The 18,981-nt window shown below is 41.6% G+C and overlaps 1 protein-coding gene across 1 annotated transcript in view; it reads left to right on the top strand.

The window, feature by feature from the left end:
- SAMD5 (sterile alpha motif domain containing 5) overlaps positions 1-18,603 on the top strand; it is a 53,271-nt gene extending 34,668 nt beyond the window's left edge. Inside the window, exon 2 of the mRNA XM_027079339.1 lies at positions 18,511-18,603. Within this exon, the coding sequence (XP_026935140.1) occupies positions 18,511-18,573 (63 nt within the window). The 3' untranslated portion in view covers positions 18,574-18,603. The remainder of the gene's footprint in view (positions 1-18,510) is intronic.
- Positions 18,604-18,981: the final 378 nt, after the last annotated feature.

The raw sequence follows: 18,981 nt of genomic DNA, 5'->3' as shown, positions 1-18,981 counted from the left end.
CGTATTCCCAACATATTTGTAGAGGAGCCTGAAATGGTAGCCTTCCTTTGTGCCAAGGAAAAGGAAAGGGCATCGGGTGAACACACAGTGTTTCCCCTGCTGCATATGTAAATACTTCTGAACTCTGCATATAATCATGTGAATTTATAATTGGAAAAATGCCAGAAAGGCATGGCATCATTTAAGCAATTTCATCATCTCCCCTCTCTCCCCCACCCCACGTACTAAGAATTGACAAGAAAGCCAGTTGGTTGTACCCAGTTTCCTGTCACTTTGTGCCATGGCACATTTTAGTTTATCCCAGCTGTTCTGCCTCTTTCCTTCCTTTAGAGCACTGTAGTTGGTGGCCCAGCACATGTCACACTGCAACCGGGCATGGTAAATGATACAGTGTTTGCCATTAGTCTGTCCCACATTGGGTCCTACTTTTCCATCACTGACCCTCCTCCCCCTTTTCTCCCAGACAATTCCCCTCGTTTCATTAGAATTAATGGTGCATATTCTGAAGGTGGGAAAGAGTCGTTATTTAGCTGTTTAACAATAGAACACTCAATTGATAAATCTGGTTACATGTTGTGTTAGTTTTCTCTTGCTGCATGACAAATTCCTACCAACCTAATGGCTAAAAATAATACCCATTGGTTACCTCACAGTTCTGTAAGTCAACACTCTGGGCGAGTTGGCTGGGTTCTCTGCTCAGGGTCTTATAAGGCCAAAGTCAAGGTATCAGCCAGCTTGGGCTTTTATCTGGAGGATTTGGGGGAGAATCTGCTCCTAAGGTGGTAGGTTGTTGGGAGAATACAATTCCTTGCAGGAAATTCCCTGGCCGTCCAGTGGTCAGGACTCCACTCACAGCTGTAGATTCGAGGTTCCCAAATCTTTGCTGGCTGTTAGCGGTGGGCGTCTGGATACTGACTGCATTCCTTTCTCCTATTTTTTTTTTTTTTTTCTTTTTTGCGGTACGCGGGCCTCTCACTGTTGTGGGCTCTCCCGTTGCGGAGCACGGGCTCCGGACGCGCAGGCTCAGCGGCCATGGCTCACGGGCCCAGCTGCTCCGCGGCATGTGGGATCTTCCCGGACTGGGCCAGAACCCGTGTCCCCTGCATCGGCAGGCGGACTCTCAACCACTGCGCCACCAGCGAAGCCCTCCTTCTCCTGTTTTAAACCAGCAGTGGTGAGCCAAGTCCTTCTCATGCTCCCGATTTCTCTGTCTTCCTGTCTTCTAGCCAGAGAAGCACTATGCTTTTAAGTGACTAGGATTAGATTAAGCCAACCTGAAGAATCTGCCTTTTGTCATACAGTGTAACCTAATCATGGGAGTGACATCGTGTATTCATGGGTTTCACCCTTACTCAAAGGGCAGGGACTTGGACAAAGGCAAGAGTCACTGGGGCCATTCTTAGAATTCTGCCTCTGGTATGTGTTTCTGCCCGGGACAGGTAAGAAAGGAATTTTTTGTTTAGCAGAACCTGTATTTTTGCCCAAATCCAGACTTGAAAGGTACGAAGTCTTTCTACCGCCAGAATTAAATTCAGGTAGGAGAAGAGGAGGTAACTGAGGGTGGTAAGGAGGGAGAATGAATTTTCTTTCAAAGGCTTCATGATGTATAGAAAATACTTAAAAAGCAACTTAATTTGGGTAATGGGGATATAAAATAGCTTACTTCATTTTTAAATTGTCTGTAATCATAAAAGTGCATTTAATAAATAAAACAAGAAAAATATAGTAATGGGCAATTAAAAGAGAGATTTAGTGGGGAATGGGAACTGGAGGTAAAATCCATTCAAAGATCTTACTAGAGTAACAATAGCCTTAAAGGATAATGTTGCTGATTGTTACTAACAACGGGGTTGTGACTTTACATAAATAGCGTCATAATTTCCTTACATGATGCCTGCTCGGAGACCCCCACTTAACAGATTGACATCCCACCTCTCACCATCAAACCACTGTTTTACTGTCCTTAGAGACCTACCCTAATTTGAAGTTATCTTGGTTATTTACATGTCTAATTGTTTATTCTCTGCACCCCCCACCCCCTCCCCAAAGCGTACACTCCATGAAGGGGGGACATTGCTGCCTTGCCCTTCACTGTCAGCCCAGTGCCTAGAACTGTGCTGTGCACAGCATGGGCACTCAGTAAAAACGGATTGAATGAATAAACGGATGGAATAGTTTGCCACGCTTTCATCATTGGCCTCTAAGGCAGATCAAATTAGGTAAAGGCTTGGAGGTTACAGTTTTCTCTCCCAAATAGGGACTCCCTTTATTTAAATGAGGCTCGTCTAACCTCTTCCCTCTTCCCTCTTGGTTGTTTCATCTGACAAAATTCTGATGGTTCTTAAGTTTGTACAAAGAACGTGATATCTCTGGTCAGCAGGCTGGTAAATCAAATGCTCTAAGTGTAACATGCTTCCTTTAATTTATTAACAAATTAAATTGAATTTTGTCTTGTCAGTGTAGTGCCTACCTCGCTATTTTAAATTGTTTCATTGTTACATTAGGTTGTTAACTTTATAAAAGAAACAGATATTTTCTGTAAAATGTATGTACTTTTCAGGTAATTTGAACAGAAAATGATGACTAATGTTTTCTATCAACTCTGTCCTGGAATGGGAATACAGAGAATTGAAGCCTAGTCCCAGGTCTCTCATTAACTTCCTCAGGAGTCACTTCATTTGGGATTTGAACATCTATAAAATGAAGGAATTCACAAAACAGGAAGTAGATGGTTTCTTATCCTTCCCCATGAGGTATCCCCCACGCTTTTTTTTCTCATTGGAAAAAGATTTGCTTTCTTTGATTGAGACTTAATAGTCCTAAATTTTTTTTTTTTTTTTTTTTTTTTGCGGTACGCGGGCCTCTCACTGTTGTGGCCTCTCCCGTTGCGGAGCACAGGCTCCAGACGCGCAGGCTCAGCGGCCATGGCTCACGGGCCCAGCCACTCCGAGGCATGTGGGATCCTCCCAGACCGGGGCACGAACCCATGTCTCCTGCATCGGCAGGCGGACTCTCAACCACTGCGCCACCAGGGAAGCCCAATATTCCTAAATATTGGTTGCCATGTGCCCAAAGAAAATTGGTGCTATGAAATAATTTTCACAGGATTCCTTAAAGTTAATTGTTCCTCCTACCCTTGGCTTTTCTCCCATGAAAATGAAAGTATAGAGTAATAGGCTGTATTACTGTATTCCAAATCACTCTTCCTACATTACCCCTCCCTGCAGGAGGATTATATATTCCAGCCCTTCGAACTAAGAATAGGCAGATGGCATGTTTTGGTCAATGAAAGGTGAGTAGAAGTGATGTGGACCTCTTCCAGGCAGAAGCTTTATAAAACTGTGCATAGTTCACAAATTTAATATTTTCCCTCAAGTCACAATGACTGGCTATGTTTTTTGTTTGTTTGTTTGTTTTGCGGTACATGGAGTGTACACTTTGGGGAGGGGGGAGGGGGTGCAGAGAATAAACAATTAGACATGTAAATAACCAAGATAACTTCAAATTAGGGTAGGTCTTTAAAGACAGTAAAACAGTGGTTTGATGGTGAGAGGTGGGATGTCAATCTGTTAAGTGGTGGTCTCTGAGTACTGTTGTGGCCTCTCCCGTTGCGGAGCACAGGCTCCGGGCGCGTAGGCTCAGTGGCCATGGCTCACGGGCCCAGCTGCTCTGCGGCATGTGGGATCCTCCCGGACGGGGGCACAAACCCGTGTCCCCTGCGTCGGCAGGCGAACTCTCAACCCCTGCGCCACCAGGGAAGCCCTGGCTATTTTTTTTGATGGAGACTGATTTGTCAGCTTTGGTCCTGGAGTGAAGAAAATGGCCCAGAGCCATAGCAGACCCACCTTGGATTTGTAGCATGAGTAAAAAATAAACCTTTGTTGTTGTAAGCCATTGAAATCGTGGGGTCATTTGTTACTGTGGCATAACTGGCCCATCCTGACTCATACACATGCCTGATGCTTGTGTGCACTAGTTCAAATCATCTTAGCCTTGTTTCTTATTCCACCCACTGCTGAGTGAACACTTCTGCACGGGCTTAAACAGGTAGCACATAAGTGTAGCCTAACGGCTCATTGGCTCAAGCCTGCGCTTCTTGCTTTATAGCCAGGAGCTTCTTTGATTTTTTCATTCACTCCTATGGGAGCTGACTAGGCTCTCACCGTGTGTAAATACAAGTGCAGAAAAATTGCCACCCACCAGGAAAACCTTGGCAAGTGGGTAATAGAAGATGAGGTCTAAATGTTCCTCCTTTCTTCTTTCACATACCTGGTTCTGAGATGCATTTCCTAAGGCTCCCCTGAAGGTCTTACAGAATTGAACAGCACATCACTGAGTGGCCAACTCCAGATGCATCCTTGTGTTGGCTTTCCCTTCTTTATTTCTCACTCTCCCTGGCCCCTACTTCTGCTCTCTGGGATCACATTCCCAAATAAACGACCCGCACCTAAGCTTTTGTCTCAGGCTTTGTTTGGCGGGGGAACCAGTCAGACCTTCATTTAATTGGACCAATCAGAACATTATCCACCACCAGAGTGAATTATTTAAGTAATTCAGTGGTGTAAAGGATTATACTGTGCATTTATAGAAACTTGCAAAGCATAAACACTTTGTTACTCAACCTGAAAATTATTGTTAGATTTGCTGATCCAAAAATAAGACTTTCCCCTTCCCCCCTACAGAGGTTAATTTCCTGTTATTAGTTCTCAGTCCATTCTGATGCCTTGACACAGACCTTAGTTGGGAGGAATCCATGTTTTGTTTTGTTTCTTTTTTTTTGAGGTTCAGTGATTTATTGAATGGCATGTTGTTAGGCAGATGTTTATTTGTTTCATTTTTATTTACATATTTTAAAAGCCAATACTCAGTTGAATATTTTGTTTTCTAACTGGTGTCATAGAGATCCTTGCATTAACCATAGAACGGATTAAATAAAGTGTGTAGGCAGATGTTTAAATGTTAATGTGGAGTTGAGGTTTTGGTGGAACTGTTGTTCTGTGGTAGCTTCGAGTTGCCAGTCCACTGACAGTGCCCAGTGGGATGTGTGTCTGCATCATGGGAATTACTGCCTTGTTTAGGAGCTGAATTGGCCGAGTTCCCATAGCATCTTGGCTCTGTTTCGCCTTTGCCTCCGCATCAGACTATTCCCTAGAAATCTTAAAATCACAGCACGATAGAACCAGAGGGTATCTTAAGATCATCTAATCACACTCGTTATTTCCTAGGTCAGAAAAGAAGCCCATAAGGGTTAAGAAGAATGACCCACTTTGGTGGCGGGGGAGGAGAGAAATTGAGGGGGATGCACTTCTGGTTGTTAAAAAGATACCGTTCTTTTTTTGACATAATTAAATTCTTGATTGTGATGCTCTTAAATGAACCATGAAATTATAAGTGCTTCCAATGCAAGTGTGATTTTTAACTAAGGCTTTTCTTCCCCCCAATCTGAATGTTAAGGTGGCAGATGCATAACTAATCTTAGCTGAATCTATATTAAGAAATCAGCAAGGTGTCTTTATTTAGCTTGCATGACCTGTGAATATAAGGTAGAGTCAAATAACATGATTTTGCACGTTATGTCCTAAAATAAAAACAACTCTGCCTTTAAAGTGATAGCAAAATGCAGTTACATGAGAGGTTGTTTTCCATTTGCTCTCAAAGGGAATGAGAAGCACAGAAGAAAATAACTGAAGAACTTGTTCCTAAACGTAATTTCAGCAGACGTTTATACCTATTTCAAATACTATTTTGTCTGAGGGACAAAAAATCAGCTCTTGGGATTGCGTTCCATGTCATACAGAGCAAAGTCCTATCAACAGTAGGGAGCTTCTAAAATCTCTTGTTATCCTAGTTTTGAATTGTCTGAAAAATGCCCAGTCCACTGAGCTTCTCTGTTTTTGCCTGGAGATGTTTCCATGGATCTGTATTAGTTCCAGGAAATTTGGGTCCTTTCTATTATCTCTGGAACCAGGCATGTTTCCTGTAGAAACGACATGGTATTATCTGTTTCTCTGTTTAACATCTTTGCCGCAGAGGGTCAGATTCCTGAAGGGGTAAACAGTGAAAAATTGTGAGGCTCAACTGTGGAAGATTGTGTGGAGAGGAAAGCAAGCTATTCTGATTTAAGTCATAAAAAATGCTGGCCTTTAGCTTCTTGGAATACTGCTGTATTCAGATGTACTGAAATACTTCTTGCCTGCCACATGCTAACCGATGCAAGCCTGGGGTGCCCACTCCGCGTTAGATTAAAGTCGGGATCCTGGGGTTTGACTTTCACTTGGTTAATCAACTTTTATTTTAATATATTTGAATTTCTTCAAGAACACGATCTTAGCTTCTGATGATTCCATTCCTCTGTGAAAGCGACTTCTAATCTGAGAAACCCAGACCCTTGAGGAATTAATACAGGAGACTTGGGACCAAGTTCCCCGGTGGCCTACTGGTTAGGATTCTGGGCTTTCACAGCCGTGGAATCCCTGGTTTGATCCCTGGTTGGGGAACTGAGATCCCACAAGCTGCACGGTGTAGCCAAAATAAAAACAGTTGGAACCTACTTGGGTACTAAGTATCCTCAGTGGATCTGTATGTAAATAATATGTTTCATATTCATTTATTTGAAGGTATTCTTACATTCTTGATCACTTTTAAAGCAACAATTTTTCTCAGAGAGTGGTAGGAAAGTAAGAAGAATTTAATAGTGAAGTTACTCTCTTTTGTGCGTGTGTGTGTGTGTGTGTGTGTGTGTGGATGCGTGCACTCACACACACGCCCTGTGGCGGGGGGGTGTGACTTACGTTTTAAAACAATTAAAGGGGTCTTTATGCTTGAACAAGCTGAGAACGATTGCTATGGCAGTTATGTTCTATAGGGCATGCTTCACAAAGCTAAATGAAATTTTTCAAACTTAATGGCTAGACAGTGCTTAAAGCATACACACTATTCATGATTTATTCTAATAACATTTGTGGATGACTAACTTAATAATGTTGCCGCACATCCATTATGTTTTTGTTCTGAAAATGTGCCTAAGTATCTATGCCTCCTTAGGGGTGGGTTTATATCACTCGGTGATTGAATGAAGAAATAGAATTCCATGCCTTTTATGGGGTACGTGTTAGAAGAAACATCCAGTTATATAGGCTGACACTGTGCCAGATACTGTTCTAAACAGTCTTGCAGATGTTAACTCGTTTAATCCTCATAACAGCTCTCTGAAATGGTACCACTGTTGTTCTCATTTCAGATGGGAAACTGAAGCACAGAGCAGTTAGGTTAAGTAATGTGCCCAAGGCCACCCATCCAGAAAGTAGTAAACCTGGGGTTTCCTTCCAGAGTCTGAGCATGGGTCTCTAGCCCTGCACTGCTTCCCGCCAGGGGCTTTCACTTCTGTCCTGGCAGGAAGGGAGGCACTGACTGCTGAGGATACCTGGAGGATAGGCTGGTTTGGTTTGAGGAGGTAGACCCAGGTGTCCTCCATTCCCCACCCCCAACGCTCAATGTCTCTCTGTCTCTCTGTCTCTCTCTCTCTCTCACACACACACACACACACACACACACACACAAAGAGTCACTCTGGGCTCACTCTGGACACAGTGACATTAGGCTACCTTGAACTGTAACCATGTGAAGGGCTGCGATTTGGGTTTTGCTCCCAAACCTTCTAGAAGTGTCACTTCATAACAGCAAGTGTGTGTGTGGTGAAGACCTTCAGTGTATGATGAAACTCAGTCCTGTTTACATATTTTGCTGCTTCAGGTAACCCATTTACACGTCCTCAGAGTTTATTTGGACAAGGCCAGCATCTTGAGGATTATTCAGATGACTTCATAAGTGCTGTTTCTTTCTTTCTTTTATTTTATTTTATGTTTTTTTGTTTTTAGCTGCATTGGGTCTTCGTTGCTGTGTGCAGGCTTTCTGTAGTTGTGGCGAGCGGGGGCTACTCTTCCTTGCGGTACGCGGGCTTCTCATTGCGGTGGCTTCTCTTGTTGCAGAGCACGGGCTCTAGGCGCGTGGGCTTCAGTAGTTGTGGCACATGGGCTCAGTAGTTGTGGCTCGTGGGCTCTAGAGCGCAGGCTCAGTAGTTGTGGCACACTGGCTTAGTTTCTCGGTGGCATGTGGGATCTTCCTGGGCCAGGGATCGAACCTGTGTCCCCTGCATTGGCAGGTGGATTCTTAACCACTGCACCACCAGGGAAGCCCAGTACTGTTTCTTTAAAGCAATTAGCTGATGGTCCTTAAGACCCAGAATGATGGCATCAGAGCTTGTGGCTTTCTTGAGACATTTAAAAAATGTCCCTCTTTTCCCCTGCCAAAACCAGAGAAGAGGTAGAGTAATGGAAAACAGCACAGATCCCCTGGGTAGTGCTTCACTCTGGCTGCCACTATACATGCAAATGGGCTTTCCAAGGAATTGCTAAAAAGGCTTATGACAGTTGTCTTGCTTCCCTGCCCATTCCAATTTGGCAGGTGAGGTTAAGGCCCAGTGGAGGCCACGCTTCAGTGTTCAGGGGTCTGGGACTGGATGCCAAGAGACCACAGGTTATTTTTGATCAGAATTGCCTAAGTCACATGAAAAGCTCTTGCTTTCGTCAGATCTGGCAAGCACTGTCCCTCCGAGAAGCATTTCCCCGCCTAGCCAGCCCAGCTACCTTTGCAAACCCTCTCCCGACAGGAGGAAAGTCAACTCACCTTCATGGCAGGAAGGCTACAGACTTTCTGGTTTCATGGGACTGAGGCAGGTGGGGAGCCAGGAGGGTAAATACAGAGCGATTGTTAGGAAGGAGTTATTTCAAAGGGAAGAATTATATTCCAGACTGATGAGTTGGTCTGAGATCTCCTGGTGCTGATTTTGTGGCCTGTACCATCTAGGAGTGGTTTAGACAGTGGTTCTCAAAGTGTGGTCCACAGATCCTTGGGGGTCCCAGGGGTCTTTGAGGTAATAATTATTTCATAACAATACTGTAGCATTATTTGCCTTTTTCGCGTTGTGGACGTTTGCATTGGTAGCACAAAAGCCACAGTGGGTAAAAATGCTGGCACGTTAGTACCAATCAAGGCAGTGGCATCAAACTGCATTAGTGCTTATGGCATTCATCACCTGCACACATGCCAAAAAATAGCTGTTTTCCTTAAAATATCCTTGATGAAGCAGTAGAAATTAGTAAGTTGATTAAATTCTCAACCTTTGAGTACATTTTTATTTTGATATTCTGTGTGACAAAATGAGAACTACTCACAAAGACTTCTGTTGCAAATGGAAGTGCATGTGAACCTTGTCTCCTCACTAACCACTTCTGCTGTTAAGTTACTAGCTCAACTAGCTGCTTTAGTCATGGAACAGCATTTTGCCTTAGAAGAACAACTGAGGAACAAATTGTGGTTACTTATTGGGTATTTGGCAGCTAAATTTCTTTCTTTTTTAATATGTATTTTATTTTATTTTTGCCCACGCTGCGTGGGATGTGGGATCTTAGTTCTCCAACCAGAGATTGAACCCGCACCCACTGCATTGGAAGCCCAGAGTCTTAACCACTGGACTGCCAGGGAAGTCCCAGCAGCTAAATTTCTTGAAAGTGAGTAAAGTGAACCTAATATTTCAAGAAAAGTAATGGATAATATTTGTTAATGGTAAAATTTGAATATTCAAGTAAAAATTACATTAAAAAAAAAACCTGTGTCTGCCACAGTGAGCTTGACAGTTTCCCAAGACTTGAAGGCTTTTTTGATGAGCTGGGTGGTGATAGTAACAAATGTTACTTTTTTGATATTGAATGACGATATGTGTTAACATTTAGAAGATCTGCATAGCTCAGGAACCTAATATTTTCCAAATGATTAATGCATGATGTTGCCAAATCACGTATAACAAGAGATCTGTTAATAGTAGAAGACAGACCAAAGATTTTCATGTAGTTGATGGAGTACAAAAAGTTCATTGATATGGTTTCAGATTTCACATGGTAACTGACTTAAGAATCTATATGTTGTCAAATTTTGGCATGGTAGCAAAAGAATATCTACAATCATCTATCTTAAAAAGCTATTAAAATATTTTCCTTTTTCTAATAGCACAGATTTTCTTCATGTATTTCAACTAAGACAACATATTGTCACAGTTCAAGTGTGGAAGATATGAGAACTCAGTAGCCTATAAAACTAGCCATTAAAGAGATATGCAAAAATGCAAAACAATGTCATGTTTATTATTAATTTTGGGGGAAATAGATTTATTTTTAATAAAAATGTTATGTTAACATGATACATGTACTATTTTAATTTTTAAATGAATTAAATAAATATTTTAAACATTTCTCAGTTGCAGTTTCAAATAGGTAAATGTCGATAATTATAACCCATATAAACAAAAGCTCTTTGGAATCTTCAGTGTTTTTTAAAAATGCAGTTTGCTCCTGGAAACAAATGTTTGAGAACTGCTAATATAGAAACGGCCATGTTATGTAGCTGGAGGTTTCTGAGCTGTCAAAAGAGTCAAGAAAGGTTTCCAGGTTGGGAATAGTAACTGTTTCATCATATATCTTTAAGTATATCAATGAAAATTATTTAAATATTTTCCTCTGTAAAATGAGAGCTTCATTAGAGTTCAGATATGCTTACATTTTTGCACATTAATCTCACATTCTTCAATAACTGATATCAAAACAGAAAAATACTGGTGTTTACATTCAATTTTAACTTATTGGAAATAAAAATGTCATGTATATAGCGTGTTATTTGTAGAGAAATGCTTACAAATAGTCACTGTAACCTTCCCTCTGGTCTTGCAACTTAAAGCAAATCATAAATATTCAAGTAAATAAACTTGTGGACATCAAGCAAAATGAAAACAATCATCCCAACTGCTGATTATTTTCTTTCTTTTTTTTAAACATCATAAGCCAATCTTTTTATTTATTTATTTTTTGGCTGAGTTTGGTCTTTGTTGCTGCGTGCGGGCTTTCTCTAGTTGCGGCGAGGGGGGCTACTCTTCGTTGCAGAGCACGGGTTCTAGGCACGCGGGCTTCAGTAGTTGTGGCTCACAGGCTCTAGAGCGCAGGGAGGCTCAGTAGTTGTGGCGCACGGGCTTAGTAGCTCCGCGGCATGTGGGATCCTCCCGTACCAGGGCTCGAACCCATGTCCCCTGCATTGGCAGGCAGATTCCCAACCACTGTGCCGCCAGGGAAGCCCTGATTATTTTCTATTTTTGATGCTGTAGGAAATAGTTAAATCTCAGTCTGCATCTTAATATACATGAAGGATGCATAAACACAGCATATAGTTTTTAATGTATTTTTTACAAATCATATAACAGTTTGCATCATTTATTTAATAGGACAAAATTAAAATGTTCTTATATATTATGAATGACATTAAATATAATATCTAAGTAAGCATTATGTGCAACATTTTGTATCCTGAATAAAAATAGAATACCTTTTGCCTAAAATCACATTTGCGTGTATTGCTAAAAATGATGGAGTGATTAAAAATACTCCCAAGAGCATTTGAGAAATTAAGTATTTCTGTGAAAGGATTCCATATTAGTTTATGAGAGCTGCTGTACAAAGTACCACAAACTGAGTGGCTTCAAACAACAGACGTTTACTCTCTCACAGTTCTGGAGTCTGGAAATATGAAATCACAGTTTGGGGAGGGGGCCATGCTCCCTCTAAGGGCCCGAAGGGAGAATTCTCCCTTGCCCCTCCCAGTTTCTGGTGGTTCCTGGCATTACTGGGCTTGTAGCTGCATTACTCCGCTCTTGGCCTCTGTCTTCACATGGCCTTCTTCTCGGTGTGTGTCTGTGTCTTCTCCTCTTCTTAAAAGAACACCAGTGGCTGCATCTAGGGCCCACCCTAAATCCAGGATGATTTCATCTCCAGAGTTTAAACCATCTGCAAAGGCTGTATTTGCAAATTCACATTCTGAGGTTTCAGGTGGATGTGAATTTTGGAGGATGCTATTTAACTACTATACATTCACAGTCAAAAATGATGGGGGGAATTCCCTGGCAGTCCAGTGGTTAGGACTCTGCGTTTCCACTGAAGGACGCACAAAGTTCCGTCCCTGGTCAAGGAAGTCCCGCATGCTGCACGGACCAAAATAAAAAATAAATAAAAACAAAAATGATGGGGAGTGCAGACATAGTTTTACAAGGTTGGGCTTTGCTGTGGGACAGGACTGCTCTGCCACTGATTAGCTCTTTGACCCTCTCAGGGTATCTACACTTTAAAGCCTCAGATTCCCCATGCGTAAAACTGAGTCCATGATAGCCATCACGCTGGCTTGTGGTAAGAAGTAAAGGAGATTATGTTTAAATATACTGTGTCCTTAGCACAGTGCCTGGCACAGAAGAAGGTCGCTCAGTTACTGTTCGTAGCCGTTTACTGTTGGCGGGGTAGGCAGGTAGTAATAATTGTAATAGGTACTATAAACCTACAGTTGATGGTAATTACATTAATGATAATTGTAATCAGAGTTAGCAGGTTAGTGTTAATGGTGGTTTCAAGCACCATTAGTACATAATAAAGGATGATTTTACTGTGAGTATGTAGATGAGAGAGAAGGAGACGGAGGGACAGAGAGGTGAGAAACCCTTAAATGGGTAGCCAGGGAGCCTGGTTAGAGACAGATGATGCTATAGACTGAATGTCTATGTCTCAAAATTCATATGTTGAAACCTAATCCCCAATGTGATGGTATTTGGGGGTGGGGCCTTTGGGAGGTGATTAGATTATGAGAGTAAAGCCCTCGGGAAGGGATTGATGCCCTAATAAAAGAGACCTAAGAGCTCTCTTGCCCCTTCTTCCTTGTGAGAACCCAGTGAGAAGGTGGTGTCTGTGAACCAGGAAGACAGGCTCACCAGACACTGACCCTGTGGGCACCTTGACCTTGGACTTCCCAGCCTGCAGAAGTGTGAGAAATAATTCTGTTGTTTATAATCCAGCCCGTCTGTGGTATTCTGTTATAGCAGCCCAAACAGACCAAGCTAGTCATCAACGGCACTGTTTCATTCAAAGGCATATCAAATATGCCTTAAAGAGCTTTACTGGAAGACAGAACACTCATATACAACATACTGTAGCACTTAACATTATTTCTATTCTGGACTTGTATTGAGCATTTCCAGGCCCGTGTCTTGATCCCTATTTTGGGTAGTATTTGGAGACTTTGAAGCATAATACAGAAAAACTCTAAAAGCTCATTTCACTGTAATTCTATGCAGTCCAGCCCAGCTGAATCTGCCCTCCTGCAGCTGTCAAACTGATTTCATGTCCCAGTTCAGGCCCCCTTACCACCTCTGGGCGCCTTAAAACTGTACCCTTGCTCCTCTCTCACCTCCCCTTCTGCAGATGACCTTGGCTAGGTCGTTCCTGAGAACTGCAAGTCCGTTGCACACGAGCTACCTCCCTCGCTCTCTCCTTCATCTCAAAGTGTGTTGACGTCCTTGCCCATCTGTTCTTTCCCTCTGTTTCTGGTGAGGAATTGCCTCTCTCCCCTCTAAGACTAATCCCTCCTCTGGGTATCTACCCTTGGCCCTAGTCATAATTATGGTCCATAATTATGCCTTTATTTTCTTGCATTTGGTCTCTCTCCATGGAATCCTTCCACTCCATCTGTAAACATGCTCAGAATCCCTCTTTGTTCTTAAAAGCACTGTCCCCTCCAGCTACTATTTTGCCTCCGTAACAGTACTATTAAACTTCTTGAAAGTATGGTGACCTAGCCCCAGTTTCATGTTGTGACCAGCTGTTAATTATTATAAAATTGTTGAAAGAAGAATTCAGAATTCCCAACAGTTAAACCCCTGATCATTTCTTCCTGGTAGAGATAAGACATGACCCAACTCTGGGCAGCGAGGAGGTCCCGGGCCTCTGAAGCCTGGTCTCTGGAGTTTGCTGCCACTTGCCGACCGCAGCCCTGTGGGCTGCCCTCCGTGTGGGGGGAATTTAGCATATTCAGAATATGTCAACGATGACTATAACAAAGTGGTTTTAAGAAATCGGAAATTTACATAGCTATTCAGTTGGAAAAATTATAAAATCGGTGAATGCCCTGAGGAGAGCATAAATAAAGGCGCTTTTGTCCTTTAACCTCTGAATTTGTTCCTGAGAGTTTTCTGAGTAATAAGGGGTAGGAGAATTTCCATCCTCTCCAGTATACATTCCATTTGCTTAAAACCTGCAGATTCAGTCCTGAGTGAAGCTTAGAACTCTTGTGGGTCCAGAGAAGGTGGCGAGAAGCTGTTCAGTTTATTATAACCTGTTTAATTTGTTCCAGGAATTAGATAGTAAATCAGTACTTACCAAGTACACACCATAGATGGAGGCAGGATAGTTGTACAGAATGGTTTATAATGCGTCTGGGTATTTGTGTTTAAAGTCAGAAAAAGAAAATATACGTGGATCATACTGGAGCAGGCCAAACATTTTTCTATAGAATCCCTGGAAACCTACCCTGTAAAACCCCTGTAGAAAAAAGGACATATATGCCAGCTCATTGTGTAACGTAACATTGCATCCTCCAGCCTACTGGGGGCTGGGAGGCAGCCTCAGCCTTCCCAGCAGCTGAGAGGTGCCCCCCACACCAGAGGCCTTTCGAGGAACTGAAAGATGACTGTGAAGATGCAGATGGGTTTAGTGAACATATTGCAATTTTATTCTCTGTTGTGTAGGCAAAGGAAACTATACTCCTATCTGACTTGCTAGACTAACATTTCTCAATAGCAACTTTGTTTACTGAGAAATTGTATGTAGAAATTATACTGTGGACAGTTGAATCAATCAGCAGTAGAAGTGTGTGACATGCTATATATAATATGCCCAAGGCAGATAGAAAGAAGTGTAAAATGTGGTTTCTGCCTTTGGAGAAATTTACAGCTAAAATGAGGCTGTATTTACACCCGCCCACCTCCCTGTCTCTTATCAAATTACCAACCTTCCTTGGTTCCATAACAATAAGTAGTGTGACATGGTTGAATGTTGAGAAAGTTATGTGTTAAAAAATCTTGTCTTATCACCAACCACCCAAAGGTTCAGATTTGTGTGCCTTGTGCCATCCAGGAGGAGAGAAGGCAGCATTTGCACCACTGTTCTTTATTAATTCTTTCCTATGAGAGGGTCGTCCCCCTCCCTCCCCGCCCCCCCCAGGGAATTGCATGGCCTGTTATTGTACAGTCACCAGTTTTATTTTTTTTATCTCAGCCACCACGTGTGGAGAATTTATTGGTTCTCCATCTGCAATGAAGCTACATCCTTTAACCTAATATCACAATAGAGAAATAACCTCTAAATGGTTTAGCCTGCATATAACTCTGATTGCCTTTTAATTAGGGGGAAAATCACAAGCTGAAAAGAGCAACAGACTGGAAGCCAGTTAAAAATCAGAATAATCAACTGAGAAAAAAGAAAACGTAATCTCATAACATTTAATGTTTAACCACAGGATAATAGTTTCTTTATTCCTTAAATAACTTTTTCTGCACCCCTGCCCACCCCCTCTGTTTCTCAGATTGGAACTCTAACATTAGAATTAGAATTGCCAAGTATCTGTGAAATGAAAGACTGTCCCTGTACCCCTCCCGTCCCCCATAAGAGCTTAGAGCAAATAAAACTGAGAAAGTCACAGTTCAGCCCAAGAATTAGGTTTGTATGGCCCTGATGTAGGACTATCTGAGAGTGGGCTCACAGGCAGATTGGGGAAGAATTAGGCCAAACCAGAGTGTAAACCTTTTAGTAATGTTTCCGTAGACATAGATAATAATTTGGCATATTACAAACCGCTGGCATTCAATTTTTACAAACTTTAAAAACAGGAAAACTTCAGGAGCATTAGTAGAACCAAAAATATAACTTGCTATTTATTGGTCCAGAGGTTGACTTTTATGAATTTTGAGAAAGGACCAGGTTTGAGGCAATTCCTTTCATGATTTGTTAAGTCAGCCTAGTCATATCCAAAGAAGGCTGTAAACACATATAAACAGATTGTTATTTTTCTTGGTGGAGTGAAGAAAGGGCTTTTTTCTTTGTAGGAGTATGCCAGATTATTTAGGGGGGAAAATGAAAGGAAAAAATGTAAGGTGGTAGGAGCAGCTCTGTGAAATGAGGCTGGACTGGCATCGCTTGTTTGCCCATAAGACATATTTCTAGCAGTTATCTCCTTAAAGCTGGTCAGAGTTGTGAACATCTGTTCATTTCTATTCAGCTTGAGGACTGCGGTCTGTAAGGAAAAGGATCTGGGATGTCACAATGCATGCCAGGCGCCAGAGCTCCAAGGAGCCTTCCTAGCATGGAAATTACTCACGTTTCCTATGATCACGAAGCACCATGTGCTCAGCTAATTACTGTTCTCTGCGACTGCTGTCACATCTTGAAACTCTCCATGACCCAACTGTGGAAATCCTGTTTGCCTCCCACCCCCTCCCCCAAAGAATGAAAAGTAGCAAATTGCACGGCTGGGCTTGTTTAATGAATGCGATTTATTTTTGTTGAACCAAAGACACAAGAGGTTTCCGAGGCTGTTAGGTTGATGCTAGATTTGTGAATGACTTCGTGGTCCACATCTTTAGATAAGTTTAAGGTGGAGGGTGTCTGCCCGTTTACTAGATGATAGTCTGTACAAAGGCGTTTTCTTTATTTCCACAGGTTCCTGGAATAAAATGACCTTTAACAGTAGACAAGGTCATCCTGCTGACTTCAGGCAGAGCCTATCAGGTGTGGTGCAGACATCTGAGAATCATTTTAATAAGAATGTCCTCAAGATGCTGCCTCCTTCCTTTGTGACCCCTTCAGAATTCAGCTGTAGTCTTCCTGAGGTCTTAGTAACCCTAATGCTGTAACCTGAGGCTCTTTCTGGTTTTTCAGATAGAAATAGCAAGTTAGCTTGCACTCTATAGCAAATACAATTTTTGTTGCAATGCTTTTTCATTCATTCATTCATTAGAGCATTAAAAATGAAACAGTTTTGCCTTCGTGATGTTAAGGTAACTTTGATCACTCCCCCCTCAAAAAAAAAAAACTTAGTTTGTCAAGACAGATTGAACATTACTTTTACATAGTTTATAACAGGAGTTTGGTTTTCATGGAGGCATTGATTGGCTTGGGTATGGGTTTATCTGAGTGACTATGTGAATATATTAGTGAGTAGTAAGATACTATTACTTGGTCTTACAGGGGCGAAAAAGGCCTGAAAGCAGCTTGATTTTCTGGAGAAAGAAACTTCCTGAGCATGGCTAGTAATACTTCCTATCCATTTAGATGCAACTGCCGGATGATATTACCCAAAGTAATGAATGGTGACATATTAGTTAACATATTGCCATCGGCAGGTTTGAGCAAGGGTGAAGATGGCATATGCTAAAACAAATTATTATGCCCTAGAGAAATATGCAGAATTGTTTCTTAAAAGTCTTAATAATGCCTGCAATATGATTTTTTTTGCAAGAGATAAAACTGGGGGTACCACTGGAGAGATATAGACTAGAAAAACAAAACAAAACAAAAACAAAAGAGAGCAAAATTGATTCAACCATTTCCAGAAGCTTTTCCAGTTAAAAAACAACAACAAGAAAATTGTTGAATCCAAGCAGCACAGCCTGCCTGTCATATCAAAAATCATAGGAGAGACCCAGGCATCCTCATTCTTCCTTTGCACTCTTTTTTTTTTCCTTCTTCTCCTTTGTCCATTCTCGATCTGTCAAGGGATTCTAGGCCCAGGGCATAACTATGACAGATGGGCAGGAAACTGTAATCTGTTGCTGTCTTTCAATTTTGGAGGAATCATGGTGACCACGAAGGGGTTAAAACTGTCAACACGGATCAGAGCTTGGAGATAATTAGTGTAATATCAATCTCAGAACACTGGTGCAGATGACCACACAATAGCAGATGAATTCAACTAGGTTACTGTTTGTAAGAAATGCTTCTTCATCTCTTTCCAGTTCATGCACAACTATGCTTTTTAAATGCCTATGTGTTAAAGTTATGTGCATACAAATCATGATTAAAGATGATTGTGAATCTTTTTTTATTTTGGAAGGTACATTTTGAATTAGCACTTGTACAGACAAGCTGGATAGATATGTACCCTCTGAGCATGAGCTAGGTAGCCTTTGAAATGTTTAGCAGTATGTTGACTGTTACCTATGACTAAGGCTGCCAGAGTGTAGAATTCAGTGATGTGATTTCAGGAAGGCAAACTATTACAAGATATACTTTTATTTATTTATTGCGTTTTAACTTTCCTTTTCTTATAAGAAACACGAAGGGAAAGAGAAGTAGACCTTTTTTTTTTTTAAACAAAACATAGGCTTGAGAAGAATAAAATACATTTTTCTCTTATTAGCTTCAAAGAGAAAATTGATAGATAAAAAGCAGAGACTGAAAGCTGGTTTTCAGAAGTCCATGTGGTAACCAGAAAGGGACAAGTATGACTTAAAAATTGGAGCAGGAATCCATGATGGACTAGGGGAAGAATGGGTAAAGGAGAACTTAAATAACCCCGATATGTTCAAATCCACAGGTCCCAATGGCTGGCATCCTAGAGTTCTTAATGAATTGGCCGAAGTCATCACAGAACCGCTAGATATCATTTTTGAGAACTCGTGGAGGACTGATGAGGTGCCTGAAGACTGGAAAAGGGCATATTTAGAGCCTTCTTTCAAAAAGGGAAATGGATGATGACCCTGGAAATACTCATCAGCCTAACTTTTTGCTTGGAAAAATTCTGGAATAATCAACTTAGTACACTGGGTAACGAACTTATAATAGCTAGACAAAAGGCAGTGAAATATCACACATAAAGAAGTACTGAGTTCATTTTTTAAAGACACACCATTGTGAGATACAGTCTTCTACATATTTTGGGATTCTGCCCTCGGTACTATGAATTCTTGCTGCAAATAAGTGAGGTTGGCTAAGGCATTTGGGTACTGACTAATTTTAAGTGGTAATACAAGACAAAAAGATTTCTGGCAATAGCTAGAAATTACAT

This window comes from Aethalodelphis obliquidens, unplaced genomic scaffold (assembly GCF_003676395.1).
Source record: "Aethalodelphis obliquidens isolate GAN/ISIS:26980383/991018 unplaced genomic scaffold, ASM367639v1 scaffold3, whole genome shotgun sequence".
In the NCBI taxonomy this organism is placed as follows: domain Eukaryota; kingdom Metazoa; phylum Chordata; class Mammalia; order Artiodactyla; family Delphinidae; genus Aethalodelphis; species Aethalodelphis obliquidens.
This window is presented reverse-complemented; position numbering and strand designations above follow the sequence as displayed.